A 25480-nucleotide genomic window follows, 5' to 3' on the forward strand; every position below is an offset into this window, starting at 1 on the left:
ACTTTATTGAAGACAAAGATATACAAAGGATATATTTTTTCATTGCCAGAGAACGAAACAGAAGTGACTGAGTTACTGAAGATAAAAGAAGCATAACATGCAGTCTGTGATGGGGCGGGGAAGAGTAAATGTCTTCCTTGGAAGCATTAGCGGGGGACATAATTAAATACTTTGTAATTGCTAACACTTTACTGTTCAGCACCAGGCCTACATATTAACAACAAAGATAATAATCCCAAGCCTTGCTCCCTTTGGAAGCCTCATGTTATGTCAAAACCATACAAGAAAATGTCTCATTTAAACAAACTGTATGGCATAATAAGAAAAACATGAGCTTTATAGGGTGGCAAATCTAAGTTTGAATTTTAGCTTTGCCATTCAACTAACTTTATTGTCTTGGGCAAGTCACTTACCTCTTTGAGCTTCAATTTTCTCTTCTGTAAAATAGGAACAATAATGTTTGTCCCACAGGGCTGTTGTGGGGTTGCATGATATTCTTGTAAGGTATCCAGTGCAGTGCCTGATGTGTAGCAGGTGTTCAATAAACATGCATATTGCTGTTAATTTTAACTAGAGGCCCAGTGTACGAATTCATGCATTGGGAGGGGCCATCCAGCAGACCCACCCCAATAGGGGCTGATCGGGCCAGGCAGGGGGAGGGGGTAGGGGGAGGGGCCATGGGCAGTTGGCCAGCTGGCCAGCTGGCCCTGCCTTTTGGTCAAACTCCCAGTAGAACTCCTGGGTCAAGGGGACAATTTGCATATTAGCCTTTTATTATAGAGGATAGTATGAATTGATGCATTTATGTGTTTGTTCCAAGCCAAGGAGTACATTTTGGTTGTGTATTTTTTGGACATCTAAGCTTGAGCCTACTTGATCTGAGAATAATTGGGAAATAATCCCAGAATTTTTAAAATGGGAATAATCCAGAAAAGGACACAGTGTAGCATTGTACTCTGTGGCTGTTTGTGTTTTTAATATGAATAAATGCTAAAAGTGTTATGGGCAATTATGTAGGGTGAATGCTCAAATAAGAAGCTATTAATTTTCTTTATTAACTACCTGTTGTACAAACTGTCATGCAAATACTGCCTTGTGCTTTATGCAAAACATTGAAACACCTAGGACTTTATTCTTCTGCTTGGATTTTTTTCTGTAGTAAAATACATACTGAATTAATTTCAAGTGTGTTTGTCTGTAAACCAGCCAAATATCTCTCTTTAAATATTTGAGCTCTATGTTGAATATACAGAGTTATGGTTCTTAGCACATTACCTTTTTTTTAGTAGTAGATTACATTCTTCAATCCTTTAACATAGCTCCACATATACTAAAATGTCTATTATGCCCATATTAATGAAAATTTTTCATTTTATACAGGTTCTTCCAGGGGACCCAGCCCCCTAACCATGGGGGCCCAGGACACCCTCCCTGTTGCAGCAGCATTTACAGAAACGGTCAACGCCTACTTCAAAGGAGCAGATCCCAGCAAGTAAGCCTGGGACTTAGGCCCCTGTATTCTCCACACTCTGTCTTATTCAGTGGAGGCTACCTTAAATACACCTACTTAATTCCTTGTCCTAGAACCAAAAGAAGTCCAACAAACATGAACAAGTGGTATACCTAGAATGGAAAAGAAGATTTAATTAGGGATATTAATTCACTGATTTTTTTTAAAGAATGTACCAGAAGATCCAATAATCTAATACCTTACTATCCAGAAATCTCTGACTTAGTGTTGGTTGCAAGTAATGGAATACCCTAACTCAACTCTGTCAGCAATGAGAAAATCTATTATGTCACAAAAGTAAATGTCCAGATCATGTCTTCCGTTGCCCTCATCTTTCCTGGACAGGAATCTCCTGCATACAAACTAAAATAATGGTGCATTGGAATGAGAAAGTGTGTGTGTGGGCGGCGGAATGAGAAAGTGTGTGTGTGGGCGGCGGGGGGGGGGGGGGTAAACTTCCCATAACACCTGGATAAGTGACAGGGCAAGTTATATGTGACCCTTACTCTAAGTAAGGAAAAACTGGCCAGAAATAAATAAGTGAATAAATTGTAATCACAGCAAAATAAAACTTCTAGGGAAAAAATATACCACTCTCTATTTACAAGAACCTTATTTCACTTAAATCAGTATATATTGATAAGGGACTTGATCAGAATGTATATGTAACATAACTAAATGTTTTGTCTCTATATAAGGAGTTTCAGAAAAAGAGTTCAGGAAGTCTGTGGATTTCCTGAGATTATATTACTTAACTTACATGTGTGTGCATATATGCATTTGTCCGTAGAAAAGGTCTACAACATTAATCACTTTCACAAAGGGGTTCATGAACCACACACACACACACACAAAGTAAAGAGTGATTATTGTTCTACACTAAAAACTAAATACTTAAGTCAAACTAGGTTTCACTTGTGTCACTAGTAGAATTCAGGTCTGAATTTGATGGATAAACAGGGCAAACCTAAGTGAGGGCAATATTGCTTTTTATTTTCCACTTGCAAGGATAAGGGCTGAGAAAACCTTAGTATCTATGGAAATGACAGTGAGAGAAAAAAGTCAATGTGCATATAGAACAATAGGCTATTTTATAAAAATTTTGAAAACAGTGATAATTAAGAATAATTAGAACTTTGCTTCCCACATGTATTTTAAGTGGGAATCTATATGACTAATCATGAATTCTCTTTACACTTCAGAAACACTCGTTATTATAAGTCTAGGTGTAACACTATTACACTGGGAAAGTAATATAATTAGTAATTCCACCTTATGGTGTCCTACCCAACCTCTGGGATCTATCAACCACTCTAAGTGTCATGTCTTTTTAAATATCTAGGTTTTATTCTAAGCCCAGAGTATTGTAGAGAAGCAAACACTATGGACTGTAGTATCTTAGACCATTTGGGCTGCTAAAACAGAATACCATAGAGTAGGTAGTTTATTTCTCATAGTTCTGGAGGTTAGGAAGTCAAAGGTCAAGGAGCTGGCAGATTTGGGTGTCCAATGAGATCTGGCTTCCAGATTCATAGGCAACCTTTTCCCATGTAACCTCACATTGTGGCAGGAACAAGGGATCTCTGTGGGGTCTCTTTCTTTCATAAAGGCACTAACCTCATTTATGAGGGCTCTACCCTCATGTCCTAATTACCTCCCAAAGGACCACCTCCAAATGCCATCACAGTGGGGATTAGATTTCAGTCTATAGCTCTCTGGTTTATCTCAGGTCCTTTCTTTTTCATCTTCAAAGCAGGAAGTTCATTTGTTACATCCTCATATCAACAGAAAATAGAAATTAAAAGCTACCTCATACAGAGGTCTGAGTTTGAACTGTTTGAGCAAGGAAGTACCCTGAGTTTAAGTTGTATATATACTACATGGGATAAACCTGGGTGCTATAGACTGAATGTTTACATTCGTGTGCCTCCATGCCCCAATTCATATATTGAAACCCATAAAAGCAGTCGAGCCAAATTAATATTTAGTGCTTTTCCTATGCCTTTGGATATGAACTGAGCCATTGACTTGTGGATGACTGCACGTATTGAGCTGTTTTTAATTATACTGCCATAAATAGTTGCAGAATATACTATATATTGGTAGATAGGAGATGCGGAATACTTCATTAAAATTATGAGATCTAAAGTATATGAACACATCATGAGGTAGTGTTCTTTTAAAATTAATTTCTTCTCCAGGCAGTAAATCATTTTCATTGCTTTCCCTGTGTTACTCACTTTCAAGGAAGCAACTCAAGTTCAAAAGTTTGATCATGGAATGAGGACGGAAGGAGGAGGATAAAGCCAAACACAGCACCACTTAGGGAATGATGCAGAAAAGAAATGTGGATTTGCTTTTGCCTGTGGTTCCCTCTCATCCTGAATCAGAGCCTTTTCCATGTATTCAGACCATATATTGGAAACAGAAATCTATTACTTTGTTTTTTACAATCCATTATGATATACAATCCATTCAAATAGAGTTACACTTTTTCCCTGAGTATTCAGAACACCTGTGACAGGTATTCTGCCATCTGAGTCTTTCTCAATAGCTGGTAGGCACAGAACTCCTTGATTTTTGCTGCTGGCTGTGTCAAATTCCACATAAAATCCCATTATTACCTCCTGTTTGAACAAGCCTGGTACTAGGGATTAATTCTCTAATCCCCTAGAAAAACTTGGGTTTCTCAGCTATATTCAGTCCATCCCTTATCATCATACCTCAGTTATTTATTCAAGTGTTTGTCTCCATGTTTAACCTGGAGGCCTGGGCAAGGACCACATTTGTCCTGTTTTTCACTGTTCATTCTAGTGCATTACATTATGCTGGAGACATTGAATAGGCACCCTGTGCATAACTGTGAAATGTACTCTGCACTAGCTTCTGTGTTATGCACCTTTGCCGTCCCAGAACCTAAGACATACTACTTGCCTTCACAATAGTAGATAAGATATGTGCAAGAAACAATGAAATTTTCCAAAAAATATGTACATATGTCCATGGAAACTAGAGAAAGGAAAATTTAAGGAAGGTTAAATGGAGAGGATATTAAGGAAGGCTTCAGAAGGGCCTGCTTTTGAACTGAGTCTTGAAATATGAAAAGGAGTTGGCCTATTACCTAAGCCAATGGAAGGGGATTATAAGGAAGAGAAGCTGCTTATGCACATAGGTATGTTCGTTTGAAAAGAAGACCATGGGCTTAGTTATCAGGGCAATGCAGAGAAGTCACATTTAATGAGGATGCATTTCTGATGACCTCACATAAATCAAATCCACACATTCACTGGCCAAAACTGGCCAGCATTTCTGTTGACCGGCTAACACGGTGCTGCCTATGGGAGGACCCAGTTTATAAGTCACTTGGCCAGTAGACTTTGAACTTTTGCCATTCTTCTCAAATATTTCCTTTGTAAGGATTCACATGATTTCAAAGTGTATTCATAAAGTAAGTTTGTTAATATTTCCATATTGCAGTATTTTAGATTTCCATAACTCACATTCACATGAATGCTGATAGGAATAATCATTAAAGATTTTCCTTTAGTGAATATTGAGAATATTAATTTTTACATAGAAAATTTCAGATCAACTTTGACATTGGATGGATTATTAAGTCAGCAAAAGTCTGACTCTGACACTTGAGATGCAGTTCAGAAATGTAAGTGAGGAGACTTGGTGTCCTTATATTGCCTTGTATTGAAGACTGTCATTGCTCACTGTACACTGTAAGCCTCTTTGAAGACAGAGGCTGTTTTGCTTACATTTTAATTGCCTCCCCACTCAAAAAAATAAACTTACACAGTGAGGAGTCAATAAATGTTTATTGATTTAAGAAACACCACCTCCTCCCCTTGCTGACTTGTTTTCAAAGAGCAACTTTATCCCCCACCAAGCCACCACTTAGATCTCATTTTGAGCAACCTGGAAAAGAAACTGAGCAGTTTTCCTACCAATTAAAAAGCATTGGAACCACCGCTGCTAATAACAGTATGCTGAGTTATTACGCATAGCAGTCTAATTTACCGAGTGCTCTAATTATTGTTTTCTCCTAGATTTATCAAATGATATTCTGCCTGTTCACATATTGTAAGACATCAAGGGGAGACTCAGCTTGAGAGGAAGTGCAGGCTCAGCACCAGTTTAGTACCATTAAATTAAGCAAGGCTTATGGATCTAAGAAGAGATAGAGAAGGAGGCAGCAGAGTGGGCACCCAAACTTGCGCTCAGCAATATTCTTCAGAAGAGATGGATGGAGGGGCAAAATTCTCATTCAGAGAAGTGCAGAGTGATGCGTGACAGTATCTGAGGGGAGAGGGTAGCATATGGCAAACCAAGAGAGCTCACCTGCCTTATGCATACAAGCCTGTAGCACTTCTTCACATAAGCTGTTTTGAATGTGGACCCAGGACTGTCTCACGTGAGCCCCGTGTGTCTCATCAAGCACAGTTACACAGTACACAGGGTGATGATGGGGCAAATAGAGTTTCCTAGACTCAAACGTGAGCAACATTTTCATTTGTTGACCTCAATTTCCCTAGAAAATATATTCCTGAACTTAAAGTTATAGAACTGCTACCAGGTTCAGTTGTCCAGATGTATGGGGAAGTCATAAAAAAGTTCACTCATTTTAAATATTTACTCTTTCCCAAAGAAGAATAATCCTTTTGAGATTTCTGCTTCTGGCCAAGGTGGGGTAACAGGGACTGATTTACCCTTCCACTCAATAATACCTTGAAAGCACACAAAATATGTGAAACATTGATTTGCAAAGGACAGTTTTACCCTGAAGAGGGTAGGGGTGCCATGTGATTGCCTAGCTTACCTCTCTAGGGTGTCCAGGCCATGGCCTGGGGAGAGCCCTGCCGATTCCCAGCTGTTCATGGGGAAGTGTGTCACTGAGGCACACTCCACTGCAGAGCTGACTGAGCGGGTGTCAGCAGAAGCTAGTGGCCAGTAGATATTGCCGGCCACTGTGCGCTGCAGGAGCTGGCTGTGGAGAAGGTGCGTACATGGCAGGAGCCTGGAGCTGAAAGACCCACTGCATTGCAGGATCTGGGCACTGGGGCAGCCCAGCTACATGCACTACAGGAGTAAGATGCTAGGGAAGCTGCTGTGCTACGAGGCACTAGCAAAGCCACATGGGCTGCGATACCCATGCATGGAGGGAAACATGCACTGCAGGCACCTGGCACTAGATAGGCCCTGTATACTGCAGGAGCCCGCCTAGCAAGCACACTGGAACCAGGAGGAAAATCCTGTCTTCCTGCAATGTCTTTCCAGCGCCCTCTAATGAGAAAGCTTAACATGGTGCCTGTTGGCAGAGAAAAAACATATAAAGGGCCCATTATAATTATTTTTCAGAGCAGGCAGTAAAAGGTGAATTGGAGCCACAATGATTTTATGTGGAAGTTGACACAGTAATTCTAAATTTCATATGGAAATGCAAAGGACCTACAATAGCCAAACAAACTCTGAAAAAGAAGCATCAATTTGGTGGACTAACACTACTTGATGTCTATAATAAAGCCATAGTATAAAGACAGTGTAGTATTGGTGTAAAGGCAGACAAAATAGATCAATGGAACAGAATAGAGAATCCAGAAATAGGTTTACACATATAGGGACAACTGAACGTCAACAAAATTGCCAACTGGAGAAATTCAGTGAAGAAAGAACTGTCTTTTCTGAGCAGGTGGTGCTAGAACAACTAGATATCCACAGCCACATACTAAACGTGAACCTGGGTCGGCCACCATGTTTCTCGCCTTTCAGCCACAGTGACAGTTGGTCAGAGGAATTTGGGGCCATGAAACTGCTAAGCCGAGACAAGTCCTTCAAGAGATTTTATTCCCTCAAAGTTGCTCCCAAAGTGAAGGCCATGACTGCCCCTGCAGGAGTGCCTGCACATCCCCAGGACCTCGACTTCACCAAATTACCAAATGGTTTAGTGATTACATCTCTGGAAAACTATGCTCCTGCATCAAGAATTGGTTTGTTCATTAAACAGGCAGTAGGTATGAGGACTCCAACAACTGAGGAACCTCTCATTTGCTTCGTCGTGCACCCAGTCTGACTACAAAAGGAGCATCATCTTTTCAGATATCCCTTGGAACTGAAGCAGTTGGTGGTAAATTAAGTGTGACTTCAACAAGGGAAAACATGGCCTACACTGTGGAATGCCTGCGGGATGACATGGAAATTCTAATGGAGTTCCTGCTCATTGTCAACACAGCACCTGAATTTCGTCATTGGGCGATGGCTGCCCTTCAGTCTCAGCTGAGGATTGACAAAGCTGTGGCTCTTCAGAACACACAGGCTCATATTGAAAATCTGCATGCTGCAGCTTACCAAAATGCCTTGGCTAATTCCTTGTATTGTCTAGATTATAGGATTGGAAAAGTGACACCAGATGAGTTACATCACTATGTTCAGAACCATTTTACAAGTGCAAGAATGGCTTTGGTTGGAGTTGGTATAAGTCATCCTGTTCTGCAGCAAATTGCTGAGTGGTTTCTGAACATGAGGGGTGGGCTTGGTTTATCAGGTGCAAAGGTCAGATACATGGAGGTGAGATTTGAGAGCAGAATGGAGACAGTCTTGTTCATCATAAAAAGTGCTGCCACAGGAAGTGCAGAAGCAAATGCATTTAGTGTTCTCCAGCATGTCCTCATGTCATACAGGGCAGCAATGCCACCAGCCCTCCGTACCAAGCTGTTGCCAAGGGGATTCGCCAGCCATTTGATATTTCTGCTTTTAATGCCAGTTACTTGGATTCTGGACTCTTTGGGATTTATACTATCTCGCAGGCTGCAGCTGCTGGAGATGTTATCAAGGCCGCCTACAACCAAGTCAAAGCAATTGCTCAAGGAAACCTTTCCAGTACAGATATCCAGGCTGCCAAGAACAGGCTGAAAGCTGGGTACCTAATGCCAGTGGAGTCTTCTGAAGGTTTCCTGGATGAAGTCAGGTCTCAGGCTCTCGTTGCTGGCTCGTACGTGCCACCATTCACAGTCCTTCAGCAAATTGACTCAATAGCTGATGCTGATGTTATAAATACTACAAAGAAGTTTATTTCTGGCCAGAAGTCAATGACAGCAAGTGGAAATTTGGGGCATGCACCTTTTGTTGATGAGCTGTAAACCTGAAACACATTGTAGGAAAGAGCTGGACATTTTCTCAACCCAGAGCAGCAAACACATGAAAGTCCCACTTCTATAATGTAATATTTGTCTTGGTTTTCAATGAGGTGAAATATCTTAAAAAATATAAATGCAGGTAATTGTTCCCTGCTGTCTAAAGTCAATGAAATATTCTAAGTGTTAAAAAAGAGTAAACCTGAATCCATACCTCACATCTTATACAAAAATTGACTGAAATATCCTATATAATAAAGAGGTAATATGCAAATTGACCCTCATGCCCTTATGTCACAAGATGGCCACCCCCATGTTGTCACAAGATGGCCGCCCCCACATTGTCACAAGATAGCTGGAAGGGGAGGGCAATTGGGGGCGACCAGGCCTGCAGGGGAGGGAAGTTGGGGGTGATTGGGCCTGCAGGGGAGGGCAGTTGGGGGTGATCGGGCTGGCAGGGGAGGGCAGTTGGGGGTGATCGTGCCTGCAGGGGAGGGCAGTTGGGGTGATCAGGCCAGCAGGGGAGCAGTTAGGTGTCAATCATGCTGACAGGGGAGTGGTTAGGGGGCAATCAAGCAGCCAGGCAAGCAAGTGATTAGGAGCCAGCAGTCCCAGATTGTGAGAGGGATATCCGACGGCCGGTTTAGACCCTGGGCCTAAACCAGCAGTTGGATATCCCCCGAGGGGTCCCAGATTGGAGAGGGTGCAGGCTGGGCTGAGGGACACCTCCCCCCCCCCCCCCAGTGCACGAATTTCATGCACCGGGCCTCTAGTATATTATAAAGCTAAATGTAAAAATAAGAAACTTCTAGAAGAAAATATGGGGAATATTTCTGTGACATGGCAAAGATAGAACCCTCAAAGAATAAATTTATTAGCTACAACCTGTAAAATAATAAATTGACAAATTAAAACTTATTTTCAAAGGTACTCTTAAGAGAAAGAATAAGAAAACAAGCCACAAATGGGGGTGGGGGAAGAGAGGGGAGTGAAGAAATCTTTGCAAAGCATGTATCTGATAAGTTATTTGTATCCAGAATCTACAAATAACTTACAAAAGAACAGAAAATTCAAATTAAAAACTTGGCAGAAAATTTCAGCAGATACTTCACCAAAGTAGTTAACTGATAACAAAAAAGCACATGAAAAGACGATTAAGTTCATTGGACATTAGGGAAATGAAAGTAAAGCAACAGTGAGTTACCACTGATCACCCATTAGAATGGCAGAAATCAAAAAGACAGACCCTAGCCAGTGTTGGTAAGCATCTGTGGAACTGAAACTCATATACGGCTGTATTTTCTATGTTAGAAAACAGTTTGGCAGTTTCTTAAAAAGTTGAAGGTGCACCTGCCATGTGATCCAGTGATTCCAAGAGAAATGAGAGCAGATATCCATTAAGCGACTCACACATATTCATCACAGCTTTATTTGTAATAGGACAAAACTGGAAAGAACTCAAATATTTAAAGGTGAATGAATTTTTTAAAAAACCCTATGGTACATCATATGTTACCCAGCAATTATAAGTCATGAACTATTGATGGTCACACCACATGAATGACACTCAAAATAATTATACTGAGTGGAAGAAGCCAGACCCAAAAAATCACATGCTTTCTGATTAAGTTTATATAAAATTCTAGAAAGTGCAAATTAGTGTATAGTGTTGGAAAGCTTATTAGCAACTGCCTAAGGACAAGGAGTGGAAGGATGGAGAAGGGCAGGAAAGAGGGATACAGAGACTCATGAGGAAATATGTAGGGATGTTGGATATGTTCATTATCTTGAATGTGTGAGGGTGTACTATGACAAAAATTATGGAATATTATAACATAAAATTGCGTGAGGAGGCACCCCCCAGGGGGCTGGGACCCAAGCTTGACTCGCACAGCACCGGCCACCGTGGGAGTCAGGCTGGACTGGCACTGCGGGAGGCTGGACTGGCGCCATGGGGGACGGGACCCGCACCTGACTCGCAGTGTCCCCCGGCCCCTCTGCCTGTGTCTGCTCCGGGGCCACCCAAGCCACCATGCCGGCTCAGGAAGGCCCCCCTGCCTCTGTCTCCATCCCCGCTCTGGGCCTCACCTGCGCGCGCAACCTCCTCCTGTCTGGTCATGATCCGTTATGGAGTCCTGGCCTAATTTGCATGTTACCTCTTCATACCTATATCTATCTATCTATCTATCTATCTATCTATCTATCTATCTATCTATCTATCTAGATATATAGATATATAGATATATAGATAAATATATAGATGTGTCATCCTAATATATAAAACGACCGAAGGCTTGACCGAACGCCAGGCTGTGTGTGCAGCAGGCTCCGGTGGGCGGCGACTGGCAAGCGGACTGAACTGCTGACCTTTTGGGGAGGGAGAAAGGCGGGGCTGATCAGCGGCTACCAATCTCTCTCTGAGAGATCAGCAGTTCAGCCTGCTCGCCAGCAGCCTGGGGTGGCTGTTGATCATCCCCACCTCTCTGATCCGGTCCAGAGATAGACCCGGAGACACTGACTGGCATAGAAACTGACCAATCAAAACCAAATCTGGGTGAACTGCGAGGAGCCAATGACTGCCTAGCAAGTGGAGCTTTTGATGCTGACTGGCATAGAAACCAACCAATCAGAACCAAATTTGGGTGAACTGTGAGGAGCCAGTGGCTACCTAGGAGGTGGAGCTTCTGATGCTGACTGGCATAAAAAATTGACCAATCAGAACCTAAGCTGGGTGAACTGCAAAGGCAGAACCTAAGGTAGAAGCTGAGGAGGGGTTTTAAGGGCAACAGCTGTTTGGTGTAAGGTGTAAGAAAGCGGTTCAATTTTTTAATGACTGGTTTGGCAGTATAGTGCATATGGCTGGCTATCAGTCCAGATATAGGGATTATGTATTTTTGTCTGCAAAGAGCATTCTCTCCTGCTGAAAAAGGCTACCCCCACCCATTTAAGCAATCCTATCCTATATAATCTATCCTATCTAATAAAAGAGTAATATGCAAATTGACCATCACACCAAGACACAAGATGGCCTCCCCATGTGGTCAAAGATGGATGCCCCCATGTGGACACAAGATGGCCACCACAAGATGGCCTGCAGGGGAGGGCAGTTGTGGGAAGTTAGGGGTGACCAGGCCAGCAGAGGAGGGCAGTTGGGGGTGACAAGGCCAGCAGAGGAGGCCAGTTGGGGGGGACCAGGCCTGCAGGGGAGGGCAGTTGGGGGGGACCAGGCCTGCAGGGGAAGGCAGTTGGGGGCAATCAGGCAAGCAGGGAGGGAAGTTAGGGGTGACCGGGCTGGCAGAGGAGGGCAGTTGGGAGGGACCAGGCCTGCAGGGGAGGGCAGTTGGGAGCCAGCAGTCCTGGATTGTGAGAGGGATGTCTGACCGCCCAGTTAGGCCCGATCCCAGTGGGGCAGGTCCCAGATTGGAGAGGGTGCAGGCTGGGCTGAGGGACACCCCCCACCCCCCGTGTATGAATTTCATGCACTGGGCCTCTAGTCTATACTAATAAAAGGGTAATATGCTAATTAGACCGGGTCAACTGGCCATCTTCCGGACGTCCAACTTCCTTCCAGACAAAGGCATGGTGGTGGGGGCCAAGGCAGAGGCAGTTAGGGTGATCAGGCCAGCAGGGGAGGGCAGTTGGGGGCGAGATCAGGCTGGCAGGGGAGGCAGTTGGGGGCGAGATCAGGTTGGCAGGGGAGGCAGTTGGGGGCGAGATCAGGTTGGCAGGGGAGGGCATTTGGGGGCGAGATCAGGTTGGCAGGGGAGGCAGTTGGGGGCGAGATCAGGCCGGCAGGAAAAGGCAGTTAGGGGCAATCAGGCAGGCAGGCAGAGGCAGTTAGGGGCTATCAGGCAGGCAGGCAGAGGCAGTTAGGGGCTATCAGGTACGCAGGCAGGCAGAGGCAGTTAGGGGCTATCAGGCAGGCAGGCAGGTGAGCGGTTAGGAGCCAGTGGTCCCAGATTGCAAGAGGGATGTCCGATTGGAGAGGGTACAGACTGGGCTGAGGGAACCCCCCCATGCACGAATTTCGTGCACCGGGCCACTAGTTTATATATAATATGTCAATTATATCTCAATAAAGGCCTTTAAAAAAAGAATTATTCTTCCTTGCAAATTATCATCCTACTGTGTGAACTTATATGTTAACTGATGTAACAATTTCAACCAAGTAGATAAGTTAATGCAGATTTGTTAAGTCAGAAGCTTAAGTTTACCTCAAGGGTACATGGAAGAACATGCTCAGTGCATCAATCATGTCCCTCAGAGAATTAAAATAAGTCCCAGTGAATAATGTGATAGCATTGTGCAATTTAATATCTTTGAATATGCTGTCAAAACTTCAGAAATCAAAGAGAGAGAGAGAGAGAGAACCACCAAAATAGATGATTCTATTTGTGAGGGGAACATGTAGATTTTTCTACAAAAGAAAAACTGCACTTTTCTTCTTCCACTTTAAAAAGACATTCAGTGGAATAGCCACTCTCTTTTTTGGATAAGTGTTAAAACAAACCATTGAGTCTTAGAAATGATTTATATTGAGAGTGGAGTTACAAGCGCTTACCTTTCATCTGTTGCATAAATCTGTTCTTTTTCACAACTGTTTTGATCACAGCATACTGATCTGTGCTTCCTCTCTTTCCTCTCATGTGTTTTGATATGCCAGATGTATCGTGAAGATTACTGGAGAAATGGTGTTGTCCTTCCCTGCCGGCATCACCAGACACTTTGCCAACAACCCATCGCCAGCTGCCCTGACTTTCCGGGTGATAAATTTCAGCAGGTTAGAACACGTCCTGCCAAATCCCCAACTTCTCTGCTGGTAAATATATTTTGCACAATTGTTTTAGAGATGTGTGTAGCTTAGCACTTCATTCTCAGATAAAGGAGGGATAACCCTTAGCAAGGGAGTGACACTGTAAAGCAATTACTGCTGCTCAGATACGTGTGTAGATTCAAACTCAGAACTTTTACAGCTGCCCAAGTGTTTTGTGATTGACTGTGCATCTCTGCACATATGTATTTTAATGGCCCACTATCTCAAGTGGCTGGGAAGAGATTTAGAGTAATAAAATCTCTATTAGTGACAATTTATTTATTGTCCGTTTTACTTATCATCAGTAGACAATGGATAAGGATGGTGGAAAATGAATCCAATAAAAGGAATAAAATGTTAATGTATTAGCATCTTTAAAGTCAAACGATATTTGAATTGTGCGTTACTCTTCACATGAACATGAACATCTTTTCTGTGAAACATAATTACATTGACATCGAGTGCCTCTGTTTAGTATAGTGTGAAAGCATGACCTACAATAACACTGACCTGGGCTGGAATCCTGACTCTCATACCTATTAGCTATTCCAATTTAAGCAAATTACTTAATTTCGCTGACCCTCCATTACTATCTGCTGCCTTGCTGTGTAGCTACAGCTCTGGAAGCTCTAGGTAACTTGGATGTTTTTAGATAATAAAACTTTAAACAGCCTGAATCAGCATTTTTACCTCAGACTGATTAGAGACCAAGTCTCAGAGGCCAGGATTCTCTTCCTACATGCCCCGAGTTATATAGCTTTACTGTGTCCTTAACAGCCTAGACCAGGACCCAGCAGAACCACACAGATCATGCTGAGACTTGGCTCTCCCCCCGCCCCCCGCCCCCGCCAAACTACTCCCTCTAAACAGAACAGTAGCCATTTCAAGGCTCTGACGTTTTTTTGATGGAGCTGTTCTGATTTGTTAGCCTTCTGGCAGCTTACTTGTGACCTGCCTTTATAACATTATCACTGCCACTCTTCTGTCTTCTTAGTCTCTAATTTTCTCTTTTTATAACATTTGCTTATCCTTAAAAAGGAAGATAATTCTTCCTTTACAGATAGATTTTAATGAAATGTTTCTAAGGTGTCTAACAGAGTGCCTAGCACATAATAGGTGCTCAAAAAATTATATCTACTGTTTGACGTAGAATATTCTGAAAGTGAAATGTCATTAAACTTGAGTAGTATGTCCAGTTTCTGAATCACTTGGGTTCTCAGTTTCCTCATTATGTGGGAAGTGAGCAAATGCTTTTCACACTCTTACGTGACTTTTTTGTCATTGATAAGAACATTTTCAAGATATATCAGGTGGGACACCTGTGGACAGGCACCTGAGCAAAGCTAATGCTTCTCATAAGAATACAGAACTCCTCAGTTCATCAAGACTGTGCTAGTCTATTGTAACTACCATGGTAATTATCATTTAAATTACAGGGTCATCTTGTAAGAAAAGTGACTTTTTTATGACTTAGATGCTCTTAGGTGATATATTATGAATGCTAAAAAGGTAGCATGGTAATTTTACTATCACCATTTTTTGCCGCAGTTGGCGACAAAGACATTTGGCCAAATATTTAACTCAGTAATTTCTGAGATACTACTGTTCAAGTCAATACAAAAAAAAAAAAAATCAATGAATTCAGCTATTTGATTGCATTAACTGACTAAGTCAGAAGAAACTGGTGATGTAGAAAGAGCTATTAAGTTTGTTTGTTTGTTTGTTTTTTTTTGTTTTTTTTTTTTTAAATAAATCTTTATTCAGATTATTACAATTATTTCTCCTTTTTTCCCCCATAGTTCCCCTCCAGCCATTTCCCACCCCACCTTCTGCCCTTACCTACCCCCCACTGTCCTCATCCATAGGTGTATGATTTTTGTCCAGTCTCTTTATGAACCCCCCCATACCCTTTTCCCCCTGAGAATTATCAGTCCACTCCCTTTCTATGCCCCTGATTCTATTGTATTCACCAGATTATTCTGTTCCTCAGGTTTTTAATTCACTTGATTTTTAGGTTCACTTGTTGATAGATATGTATTTGTTGTTCATAATTTTTATCTTTCCTTTTTTCTTCTTCCTCTTCTTTAAGAATACCTTTCAGCATTTCATATAATACTGGTTTGGTGGTGATGAACTCCTTTAGCTTTTTCTTGTCTGTGAAACTCTTTATCTGCCCTTCAATTCTGAATGATAGCTTTGCTGGGTAGAGTAATCTTGGTTGTAGGTTCTTGCTATTCATCACATTGAAAATTTCTTGCCACTCCCGTCTGGCCTGCATAGTTTCCGTTGAAAAGTCAGCTGACAGTCGTATGGGTGCTCCCCTGTAGGTAACTAACTGTTTTTCTCTTGCTGCTTTTAATATTCTCTCTTTGTCTTTTGCTCTTGGCATTTTAATTATGATGTGTCTTGGTGTAGTCCTCTTTGGATTCCTTTTGTTTGGGGTTCTGTGGGCTTCCTGGACTTGTAAGTCTATTTCTTTCACCAGGTGGGGGAAGTTTTCGGTCATTATTTCTTCAAATAGGTTTTCAGTATTTTGCTCTCTCTCTTCTTCTGGCACCCCCATAATTCTGATGTTGGTACGCTTGAAGTTGTCCCAGAGTCTTCTTACATTATCTTCAACTTTTTGGATTTTTTTTTTTTGCTTTTTGCTTTTTCGGTTGAGTGTTTTTTGCTTCTTTGTATTTCAATTCTTTGACTTGATTTTTGTGTTCCTCTTGTCTGTTTTTGGGTCTCTGTATAATATTTTTTATTTCAGTCAGTGTATGTTTAATTTCTAGTTGGTCCTTTTTCATCTCTTCGAGGGTCTCGTTATATTTATCGGCCTTTTCTAGGATATTCTTAAAAAGCCTTATAACCGTGGTTTTGAATTCTATATCCAGTCGTTTGTTTTCCTCCATTTCTTTCGTTTGTGATCTGATTCTTAGACGCCGCATTTTCACTGCTTCCCTGAGTTGGTAGATTTGTGTGCTAGGTTTCCAATTTGGCCCAGTGGGTCTGCCTCCCCAGTTAACCTGAGGTGGACACTCTTGGTGCACCCCTTTGTGGACTGTGTGTACAGCCTTGTTGTAATTAAGTCTTTATTGTTGTTGGTATCACTGGGAAGAATTGACCTCCAGGCCAGTTGGCTGTAAGGATCAGCTGTGTCTATGCTGGGAGAAGTCCGGTGCTGGAGACAGCCTTATAGGATTAGACTTGCCAAATTGCAATAGCCTCTGTGCTCAGCTTGGATGGGGTGGAGTCTCAGTCTTGGCTTCCCGTCAGCCTTGCCCTTGCTAGCACGTGTGTGCCTTCAGTCCTCTGCCTTCCCGGCTCCCGATTCTCCGCCCGAGAGTCCAGACTCCCCCCACAAGAGCGTGGGTCTCCGGGGGCTCGCCTGGAACTGGGGTTCACTGCAGTCAGAACTGGGGCTCACTTCAGTCAGAACTGGTGTTCAGTGCCGTCAGGAGCCTCTGACTCCCTTCTGCTAGGGAAAGCCTGTGGCAGCCTCCGCAGCCTTTGTGCACACTGGCGCGAGCGGACTTTCAGTCTTCCGCCTTCCCCGGCTCCCGAGTCTCCGCCCGAGAGTCCAGACTCCCCCCACAAGAGCGTGGGTCCCCGGGGGCTCGCCTGGAACCGGGGTTCACTGCAGTCAGAACTGGGGCTCACTTCAGTCAGAACTGGGGTTTTGTGCCGTCAGGAGCCTCTCACTCCCTTCCGCTAGGGAAAGCCTGTGGCAGCCTCCCGCAGCCTTTGTGCGCACTGGCGCGAGCGGACTTTCAGTCTTCCGCCTTCCCCGGCTCCCGAGTCTCCGCCCGAGAGTCCAGACTCCCCCCACAAGAGCGTGGGTCCCCGGGGGCTCGCCTGGAACTGGGGTTCACTGCAGTCAGAACTGGGGCTCACTTCAGTCAGAACTGGGGTTTTGTGCCGTCAGGAGCCTCTCACTCCCTTCCGCTAGGGAAAGCCTGTGGCAGCCTCCCGCAGCCTTTGTGCGCACTGGCGCGAGCGGACTTTCAGTCTTCCGCCTTCCCCGGCTCCCGAGTCTCCGCCCGAGAGTCCAGACTCCCCCCACAAGAGCGTGGGTCCCCAGGGGCTCGCCCGGAATAGGTGTTCAGTGCAGTCAGAACTGGGGTTCAATGCGGTCGGGGGCTCCCTTCCCCCTTCCGCCAGAGAAAGCCAGCCAGGCACTCCGCCGCCCTTCCTCTCTGCGCGCACAAAGACCCTTTGCCGTACCTCCAATTCTCTGTGAGCTTTTCTCCTTCCTTCTAGTTGTAGAATTTTCACTCAGTCAGCTTTCCTGCGGTTCTGGATGGTGTCCGTTCTGTCTTTTAGTTGTAGTTTTGAAATTGTTGTGCGAGGCAGCAGTTTAGGTGTTTACCTATGCCGCCATCTTGGTTTCTCCTCATCAGAGCTATTAAGTTTGGATTAATAAATAATTCACTCTTTAAAGCAACCAATTATCATTATGATTGGTTAATACTACTGGGTACTCACTGAGATTTATAAAACTACAATAATGCCTCCCTATGGGTATTAATCTATTAACTTAATACCATTCAGAACTGCAATTGACTTGAAATCATACTACTGTTAATAATATAATCTACAAATTGTCAAAGATGGATGTAGAAATCAGACTGCAATTTGCTAAGATGATTCTTTGTGTCAAGATGATAATCATTTTTTTTCTTCCCAATTGAATAGTGATAATACCCAAAGTGATGCCAATAGCAAGGAATTCTGGGTAAACATGCCAAATTTGATGACTCACCTAAAGAAAGTGTCTGAACAAAAACCCCAGGCTACATATTATAATGTGGACATGCTTAAATATCAGGTAAGCCTATTTATATGGCCAAGGTGTGGTTTTTACATTACAAATGTATAGTCTAACATACCTAGCATTAAATAAAAGTAAATAAAATAACATTTCTTTTAATATTATTTAAAAGCTATAATTATAAGAAAATAGAAATTTTAAAAGACTACTTGCAGACTTAGTGACAAGAATATTCATACATATTCTTAGTTTAAACTTACAAGTAAAATATTTTATTTAAATATTAGAAAAACATGCCACAAAATGAAGTTGCAGAAAATTACATCAGTTAAGATTATAAATATTGATAAACTTGTTCACTGTATTTTGTTAAGAACATTACTATACTAAAACCTCTTAAATTATTAAATGTAAGTACTCTGGTGTTTTTTTCTAATGTGGTAGTCCTATGAAATAAATTCTAGTAAAATTCATGGTAAGAAATAATTTGAGGTTAAAAGACTGGTTGGTATAACACAATATAGTATAAAAGAATTTTCTTTTTGTGTCCAGGATTGCCCTTCTCCCAAATTATTACTGGCTTAGTAAATAAGCTTTCAAACCAGGATTCTATACAGCCTGAGTACCCTATCAATTCCCAGCCACTTAATCACCTAGGTTATCTTTAATGTATTATAATTTTTGTGATTAAATATGTTCAAATTATTTTTCTTAAGATAAGGAAAAAATATTTTTAAAGTTGTATTTTACTAGAAATTGGTGCATCTTAAACCTAACTCTATAATCACCAGAGAACTTGTAAATGAATACTGGTTCTGATCTTGTGCTAATTATATATAGACTTGAGGCCCGGTGCATGAAATTTGGCGGGGGGAGGATCCCTCAGCCCAGCCTGAGCCCTTTCGCAGTCCGGGAGCCCTCAGGGGATGTCCAACTGACGGTTTAGGCCCGCTCCCCAGGGACAGTCAGACATCCTTAGCACTGCTGTGGAGGCGGGAGAGGCTCCCGGCACTGCGGCTGTGCTTGCCAGCCGTGAGCCGGCTCAGGGCTTCTAGTTGAGGAGCGCTCCCCCTGTGGGAGCGCAATGACCACCAGGGGGCAGCTCCTGTGTTGAGCATCTGCCCCCTGGTGGTCAGTGCACGTCATAGCTACTGGTCAACTGGTTGACTCTCTGCCCCCTGGTGGTCAGTGCACGTCATAGCTACTGGTCAACTGGTTGACTCTCTGCCCCCTGGTGGTCAGTGCAGGTCATAGTGAGCGGTTGAGCTGTCTTAGCATATCATTAGCATATTACGCTTTGATTGGTTGAATGGACAACCGGATGACTGGACACTTAGCCTATTAGGCTTTTATTATATAGAATATACATAGATATCTACATTAAAATCTATTTGTAAATATAGAACTAGACATAGAGATATAGACACAGACATAGATACAGACATAGACATCTGCTGGACCCTGAAACTCACAGAGATTTTGACTTAATTGGTTCAGGGTATGACCCATATATCTGTATTTGTTTCAAGTTCTCCAAGTGGTTATAATACACCCTATAGGTTGAAAAGCACTCATAATATCGTAAGGAAACCATTGAAAGTGAAGTATATATATGATGGTACATTTTACAAAAACGCAAATGGATTTGTTTTTCCTGTAAGAATTGGATTATCTAAGCTTATTATCAACTAGAGGTCCAGTGCATGGATTCATGGATTCATGCACTGGTGGGGTCCCTCGGCCTGGCCTGTGCCCTGTCGCAATCCAGGACCCCTCAGAGGATGTTGGAGAGCCGGTTTCGACCCCATCCCCACAGGCCAGGCAGAGGGACCCCCACTGGTGCACAAATCCATGCATCGGGCCTCTAATACGCATACAAGATCTTTGGTTAATCTCTTCCTGCCCTCCCCCTCCTCCCTTCTCTCTGAGATTCATCAGTCTGTTCCATGTTTCCATGCCTGTGGCTTCTGCTCCTGGGTTAAGCATCTGCCCCCTGGTGGTCAGTGTGCATCATAGCTACCGGCTGGTCAAATGGTCGGCCGGTTGGTCGGTCACTTAGACTTTTATATATATATATAGATAATATTAAACAAACACATAATATGGCAGAAATTCATCACTTTTATAATTAAAAGATAATATAAAATGCATTTTCATTTAACTTTTTTCCCAAAACATTTAAACATATTTAGTGATTGCTTTAAGATTCTGAGAGAAATTAAAGGAGTTAAGAAAAAGAAATTTCAGTGTAATTTTTCCCTCAATAGGAAGTTAAATTCTGGGGCACATGCATGGTTCTTATGCCCAACAGGGTAAAACTAAAATGGTAGCTGTTTTTTTTGGTTTTTTTTTTTTTCATGAACTTTCATTACAAATCCTGCATCTACATTTTCAATTCAGATTTAAATTGTTTTTTTGAAATTTTAAATCCTGTGAGATTTTTAAATTCTTCATATTTGTCATTAAGTGAACCTAGAAAATAGATAGAATCACCTATTGCAATATGAGTTTAGAGTGTAAATATAACGTTGGCAAGAAACTGAATTCTGGAATTAAGTCACCTTCCTACTGGCCACTGACCTTGGGCACTTCATCTCCCTGGACCTCAGTTTCCTCACCTGCAATTAAAGATAATAATGATTCCTACCTAGGTATTTTATAGGTTGTGTGAGGAGCTTACTGTATTTCAAAGTACTTTGGAAAATATAAGTGGCCCTAGGCCTGTTGTTCTGTGTTAAAGTGTGCTCTGAAAAATCTCTTGTTGAATTGTGTTGTTTTCAATTATGCAAGGAATTGGGTGGGAGGCACAACTAGTGTTTCTTATGGGATTGCCCTCAAATTGCAGCATGTTTAGTTTCTGGTCACCAGTATCATCCCCCAATAATAAGGACAATCAAAAACACACCCTCACTTAGCCACAAGCACCTGGCTGAATAGAACCACTATGAAGCAGGAACTGCTGAGGACAGAGTGCAGGAACACCGCTTTTGATCTATCTTAACTGATAGATTTTTAAGTAAAAGTTCATTTGCAGAGGATTGTGTTGTTAAAGATATTTAAAGTTTAAAAAATCGTAATAATGATTATCTAACTGAAACAACAATGACACATTTCTGGGCTTGGTTCTGCAGCAGCCACTCCTGCCTCAGGCCACTTCACCATGTGTCCATATGTGCAGACATTGCGAAGTCAGTAAAGAGCTGTTTATCGTTTTCAAAATCAGCAAAACTCATACTCCATGACTCAAACTGCAAGGGCATAGACACCACCCAGTCGCTCCTGCAGTGTGGCGTACTTAGAAAAGGAGAATTTCCTAGAGCTATTCATTGTCACAGTGAACGATCAAGGAATAATAACATTGTGAATTTTTTCATTGTGGATCTTTAAAACTCAAGTTGATATTATTGGCTTTAGATAAAATATATTTTAGTTGATTCTGCAAACTTGGTTTTTCCTTGGTCAGACTCACAGTTGATTCTAACTAGAATTGACAGTAGACAACTGAATGCTACACTTCCAGTTAGAGGACCAAGTCCTTATTTTGACAAATCCGAAGAGTAACAATAACCTGCTTTGTCTCACTGGTTTGTTGTGAAGGGCAAATATGATAAGAATATTAATAGGTAACATTAATTAAAATACTGGTCACTGACTCTGTGCCAGGCCCTTTCCTGAGTGTTTCCCATGAACATCTTCAATCTGCCCAACAAATCTATGGGTAAATATTATTGTTGTTATAATTCCCATTTGGCAGATGAGGATATAACTGAGGCACAGAGAAGTTTAGTAACTGCTCCAAGATCACTCAGCTTGTAACTGACAATGAGAACTCACATCCAGACCTGTCTAACTCCTGGGCCTCAGCCCCTAACCAGTGCTCTACCACCTCCTTAACTGACATAAAGTGTATCCTAAACTCTACAGTGCTAGAGAGTTTCATCATTGGTTTTATTTTTTAATCCGTAACAACTTCCCCAAAGCACCAGCTCTCCCTCACATGGCACCCTTCATGGTGATTTTCACTGAGAGCTCATCTATCTGTGAGCAGCACAAACACAAACAGCATGAGGACGTTTTCATATCTAAGAACATTACTATGGGAGATAATCCTAGCTTCTGGCTTGTTTCAGATTAATGGTGGAGGCTTAACTATTCTCTGTCCTGTCATTTGGCAAGGTGTCGGCCCAGGGCATTCAGTCCACACCTCTGAACCTGGCAGTGAACTGGCGGTGTGAGCCCACCAGCACCGACCTGCGCATAGATTACAAATACAATACGGATGCAATGACAACCGCAGTGGCCCTCAACAATGTGCAGTTCCTGGTCCCCATCGATGGAGGAGTAACCAAGCTCCAGGCCGTGCTCCCCCCGGCAGTCTGGTAAGGAGCCCCAACCCCCTTCCTCTTCCCTAAAGAGCTCCTCTGGACAGAGGGACCCCACACTTCTTAGCATTTGTTTCCTCCTGGAGAGCACAGCAGGCCTGTGTGTCAGGTTCAGGGAAAGAAACAGAAACCACCGCAGCCATTTTAAGCAGAAAGTGGTTTAGCACAGGGATTTAGATGCCCACAGGTACATGGTGGAAGTGCTCGAAAAACAAGCTTTAGGCTGGATCTCCAGGAATGTTTCCTGGAAGACGTAGAATCGGCCGGCCAGAGGAGCAGCTCACCTCGGCCATAACCAAGGAGGAACATCAGGAGACTGCCAGGGCAGCCACTGAATTCAAGAACCCCCACTGTCACTCCGGTGAAGGATGAGGAAGCTCCTACCAGCTCTGCCTTAACTGCCTTTCAACACCCACCAACTGCAGGCTGGACTGCAGCACTGTGGTCAGATCCCCACATCTCAGGTTGCTGGCAGCAGAAAACAGCCAAGAAAGCAGCAGGAGAAAGGCCTCTCTCTCCCTCCTCTTCTCCAGATCTCACGCCGTGCATGGAACTGGCGAAGTGTAGTCTGCACCCAGGGCCCTAAACACAGGGAGTCTGAGCAGTGGAGGGTTTCGCTTTGTAGCCTCTGGGAACGGAGACTGAATAGGCACTGGGTATCAATGGCAGCTCCTAGAAAAAAATCTTCTGGGTTTTCCATATGATTGTCAAAAGCAGAAAATGGAACATTTAAAAAAAGGAATGTCAGTCATGTAACAGCTCCAATGTCAATGACCTGAACTGATGAACTAACCCTTCTCGTCTATCTTTTCAGTAGATGTGTTTTAAAAACTTAACCCTATTGGCCTCTAAATATCTATCCGACAGTGATGTAGCCAGTTACAATAAGGAACAGGAAAGGAAAGAATTTATATGTGGATAAACAGATAATGTTTAAATTGTAGCTAGAATCTTCAAAATCCTTTTTAAAAAAATTAACACTATCCGGAAAAAATAAGGCATCTATTAAACAAAAAACCATGCATATGCAAAAGTCTTTTACCAATTTTATTTTCAGGAATGCTGAACAACAAAGAATATTGTGGAAAATTCCCGATATTTCTCAGAAGTCAGAAAATGGAGGTAATGTCATCACAAGCTTACTTTATTTAATATCTGAGGCTGAAATAACTTGCAGGTATCAGGTAACTATTTTTTTAATATATTTTATTCATTTTTTACAGAGAGAAAGGGAGAGGGGTAGAGAGTTAGAAACTTCAATGAGAGTGAAACATCAATCAGCTGCCTCCTGCACACTCCCTACTGGGTATATGCACGCAACCAAGGTACATGCCCTTGACCGGAATCGAACCTGGGACCCTTGAGTCCACAGGCCAACGCTCTATCTACTGAGCCAAATCGGTTAGGGCCAGGTAACTATTAACCAAAATACACTTTATACTAAAAGCAAGCAAAATATGTCACTTCATTTTGGTATATATGTATTTCAGCCAATAAAAGCAAGTAATTCTTCAATGAATCTTCTGCTTCCCCTTTTCTGACCCAAACATCACATCAAACAGACCATATTTTCAGCACACACAAAAAAGAGAGCTCTTAATTAGGCATATTTCCACTCTGTATCAGATCTCACACTCCCTGATAGTTTAGATATGTTTTACTTTCCTCTGATATCAATCATAGGTTGGAGAATACGTTGCCTTCCGAGTAGCATACTTCCAAATTTTTTAATACTGTTTGGCTGAATTACACTTGAATCTGCATGCAGTAGGAGTCACTCATCATATGTAATGATAAATCTTATTCATCACCATTTTGTCCCTGAAACATATACTATTTTCTAATAAGTTAGATTTTGTGTATTTAATTTTGAATATAGTTTCTAAAATTATATCCAGAATGTGGTGTTGACTATTGTCTTGCAATTATATAATACTCTTTTGATAGGTGTGGGTTCTTTATTGGCAAGATTTCAGTTATCTGAAGGACCAAGCAAACCTTCCCCATTGGTTGTGCAGTTTACAAGTGAAGGAAGCACCCTTTCTGGCTGTGACATTGAACTTGTTGGAGCAGGCTATCGATTCTCACTCATCAAAAAAAGGTTTGCTGCAGGTAAGTGTGTATCTTGTGAGTTTCATTTGCAAAAATAATGTTGCCTCAACAACTCTTCCTTCCAAAGAAAAAGTTTGTGATTTCCTCATCTTTTTTCTACTCCTCTTTCTCACTCCCAACCCCCAATACCTATCTCAATTAGAAAGCAAACCAGTTGTTGAATGAAGAAAAAACTAGGACAGTGGACTGAAATTAGAAATTAGGAAAGCCCTGGCTACTTATCATGGCTCTGGCTCTGGCTCTGTTTCTTAGGTGGGACTAATTAATCATTCCCGTTATATAGATGTGTACACTGAGGTTAATGAAGTAAATCCTACTTTTGTTATATTGACAAGGTAAATGTTATTTGCCTTGAATGTATTTTTTACCTGAAAACTTTTCTTCTCCAATCTTCATAGATTTTAGACTAGTCAGGCTTAGCTGAGATTTAAGTGGCTCCATCTCTCTCTTTAACAGCAACCTTAAAGAATCTACTTCGGAGTTCAGACCTTGTTGCCTATGAGCTGATGTGACCATGAGATGGGTTTTGGGCACACAAGGTCGTTTGTTGGCAGGGGATTCCCCAGTACTGGGGTGACTATACCTGTCAATGATTTGTTGGGATAAATTCTGGTTTTTGTACATGCTGTATTGATATAATTACTAATTACACTCCTTTCACCCTCAGAAATGACCCAGATTGGAAAGTAATTATATGTCCACTCTTCCTACAATAAGATGGAGTCTCACATCCGGGAACAAATCTCCCAACCTATTCTAAGCAAAACCCAA

General features: G+C 42.2%; 1 protein-coding gene and 1 pseudogene across 16 annotated transcripts in view; both read left to right on the top strand.

Annotated features, from left to right (window-relative positions):
* SGIP1 (SH3GL interacting endocytic adaptor 1) overlaps positions 1–25480 on the top strand; it is a 211138-nt gene that overhangs the window by 184874 nt on the left and 784 nt on the right. For all 15 annotated transcript variants that reach the window (XR_013959841.1, XM_080654272.1, XM_080654267.1 and 12 more), the window contains 6 exons: positions 1381–1492; positions 13310–13465; positions 18140–18272; positions 22392–22594; positions 23655–23719; positions 24545–24709. Coding sequence is in view for 14 of the 15 variants with exons in the window: in XM_080654272.1 (XP_080510398.1) it covers positions 1381–1492; positions 13310–13465; positions 18140–18272; positions 22392–22594; positions 23655–23719; positions 24545–24709 (834 nt within the window). In the remaining variant the exon portion in view is untranslated. The remainder of the gene's footprint in view (positions 1–1380; positions 1493–13309; positions 13466–18139; positions 18273–22391; positions 22595–23654; positions 23720–24544; positions 24710–25480) is intronic.
* On the top strand, positions 7110–8652 carry LOC308240933 (cytochrome b-c1 complex subunit 2, mitochondrial-like; annotated as a pseudogene). The gene has a single exon. The product of its transcript is annotated as a cytochrome b-c1 complex subunit 2, mitochondrial-like (transcript).

Source organism: Plecotus auritus, assembly GCF_963455305.1.
Source record: "Plecotus auritus genome assembly, chromosome: 2".
NCBI lineage: Eukaryota > Metazoa > Chordata > Mammalia > Chiroptera > Vespertilionidae > Plecotus > Plecotus auritus.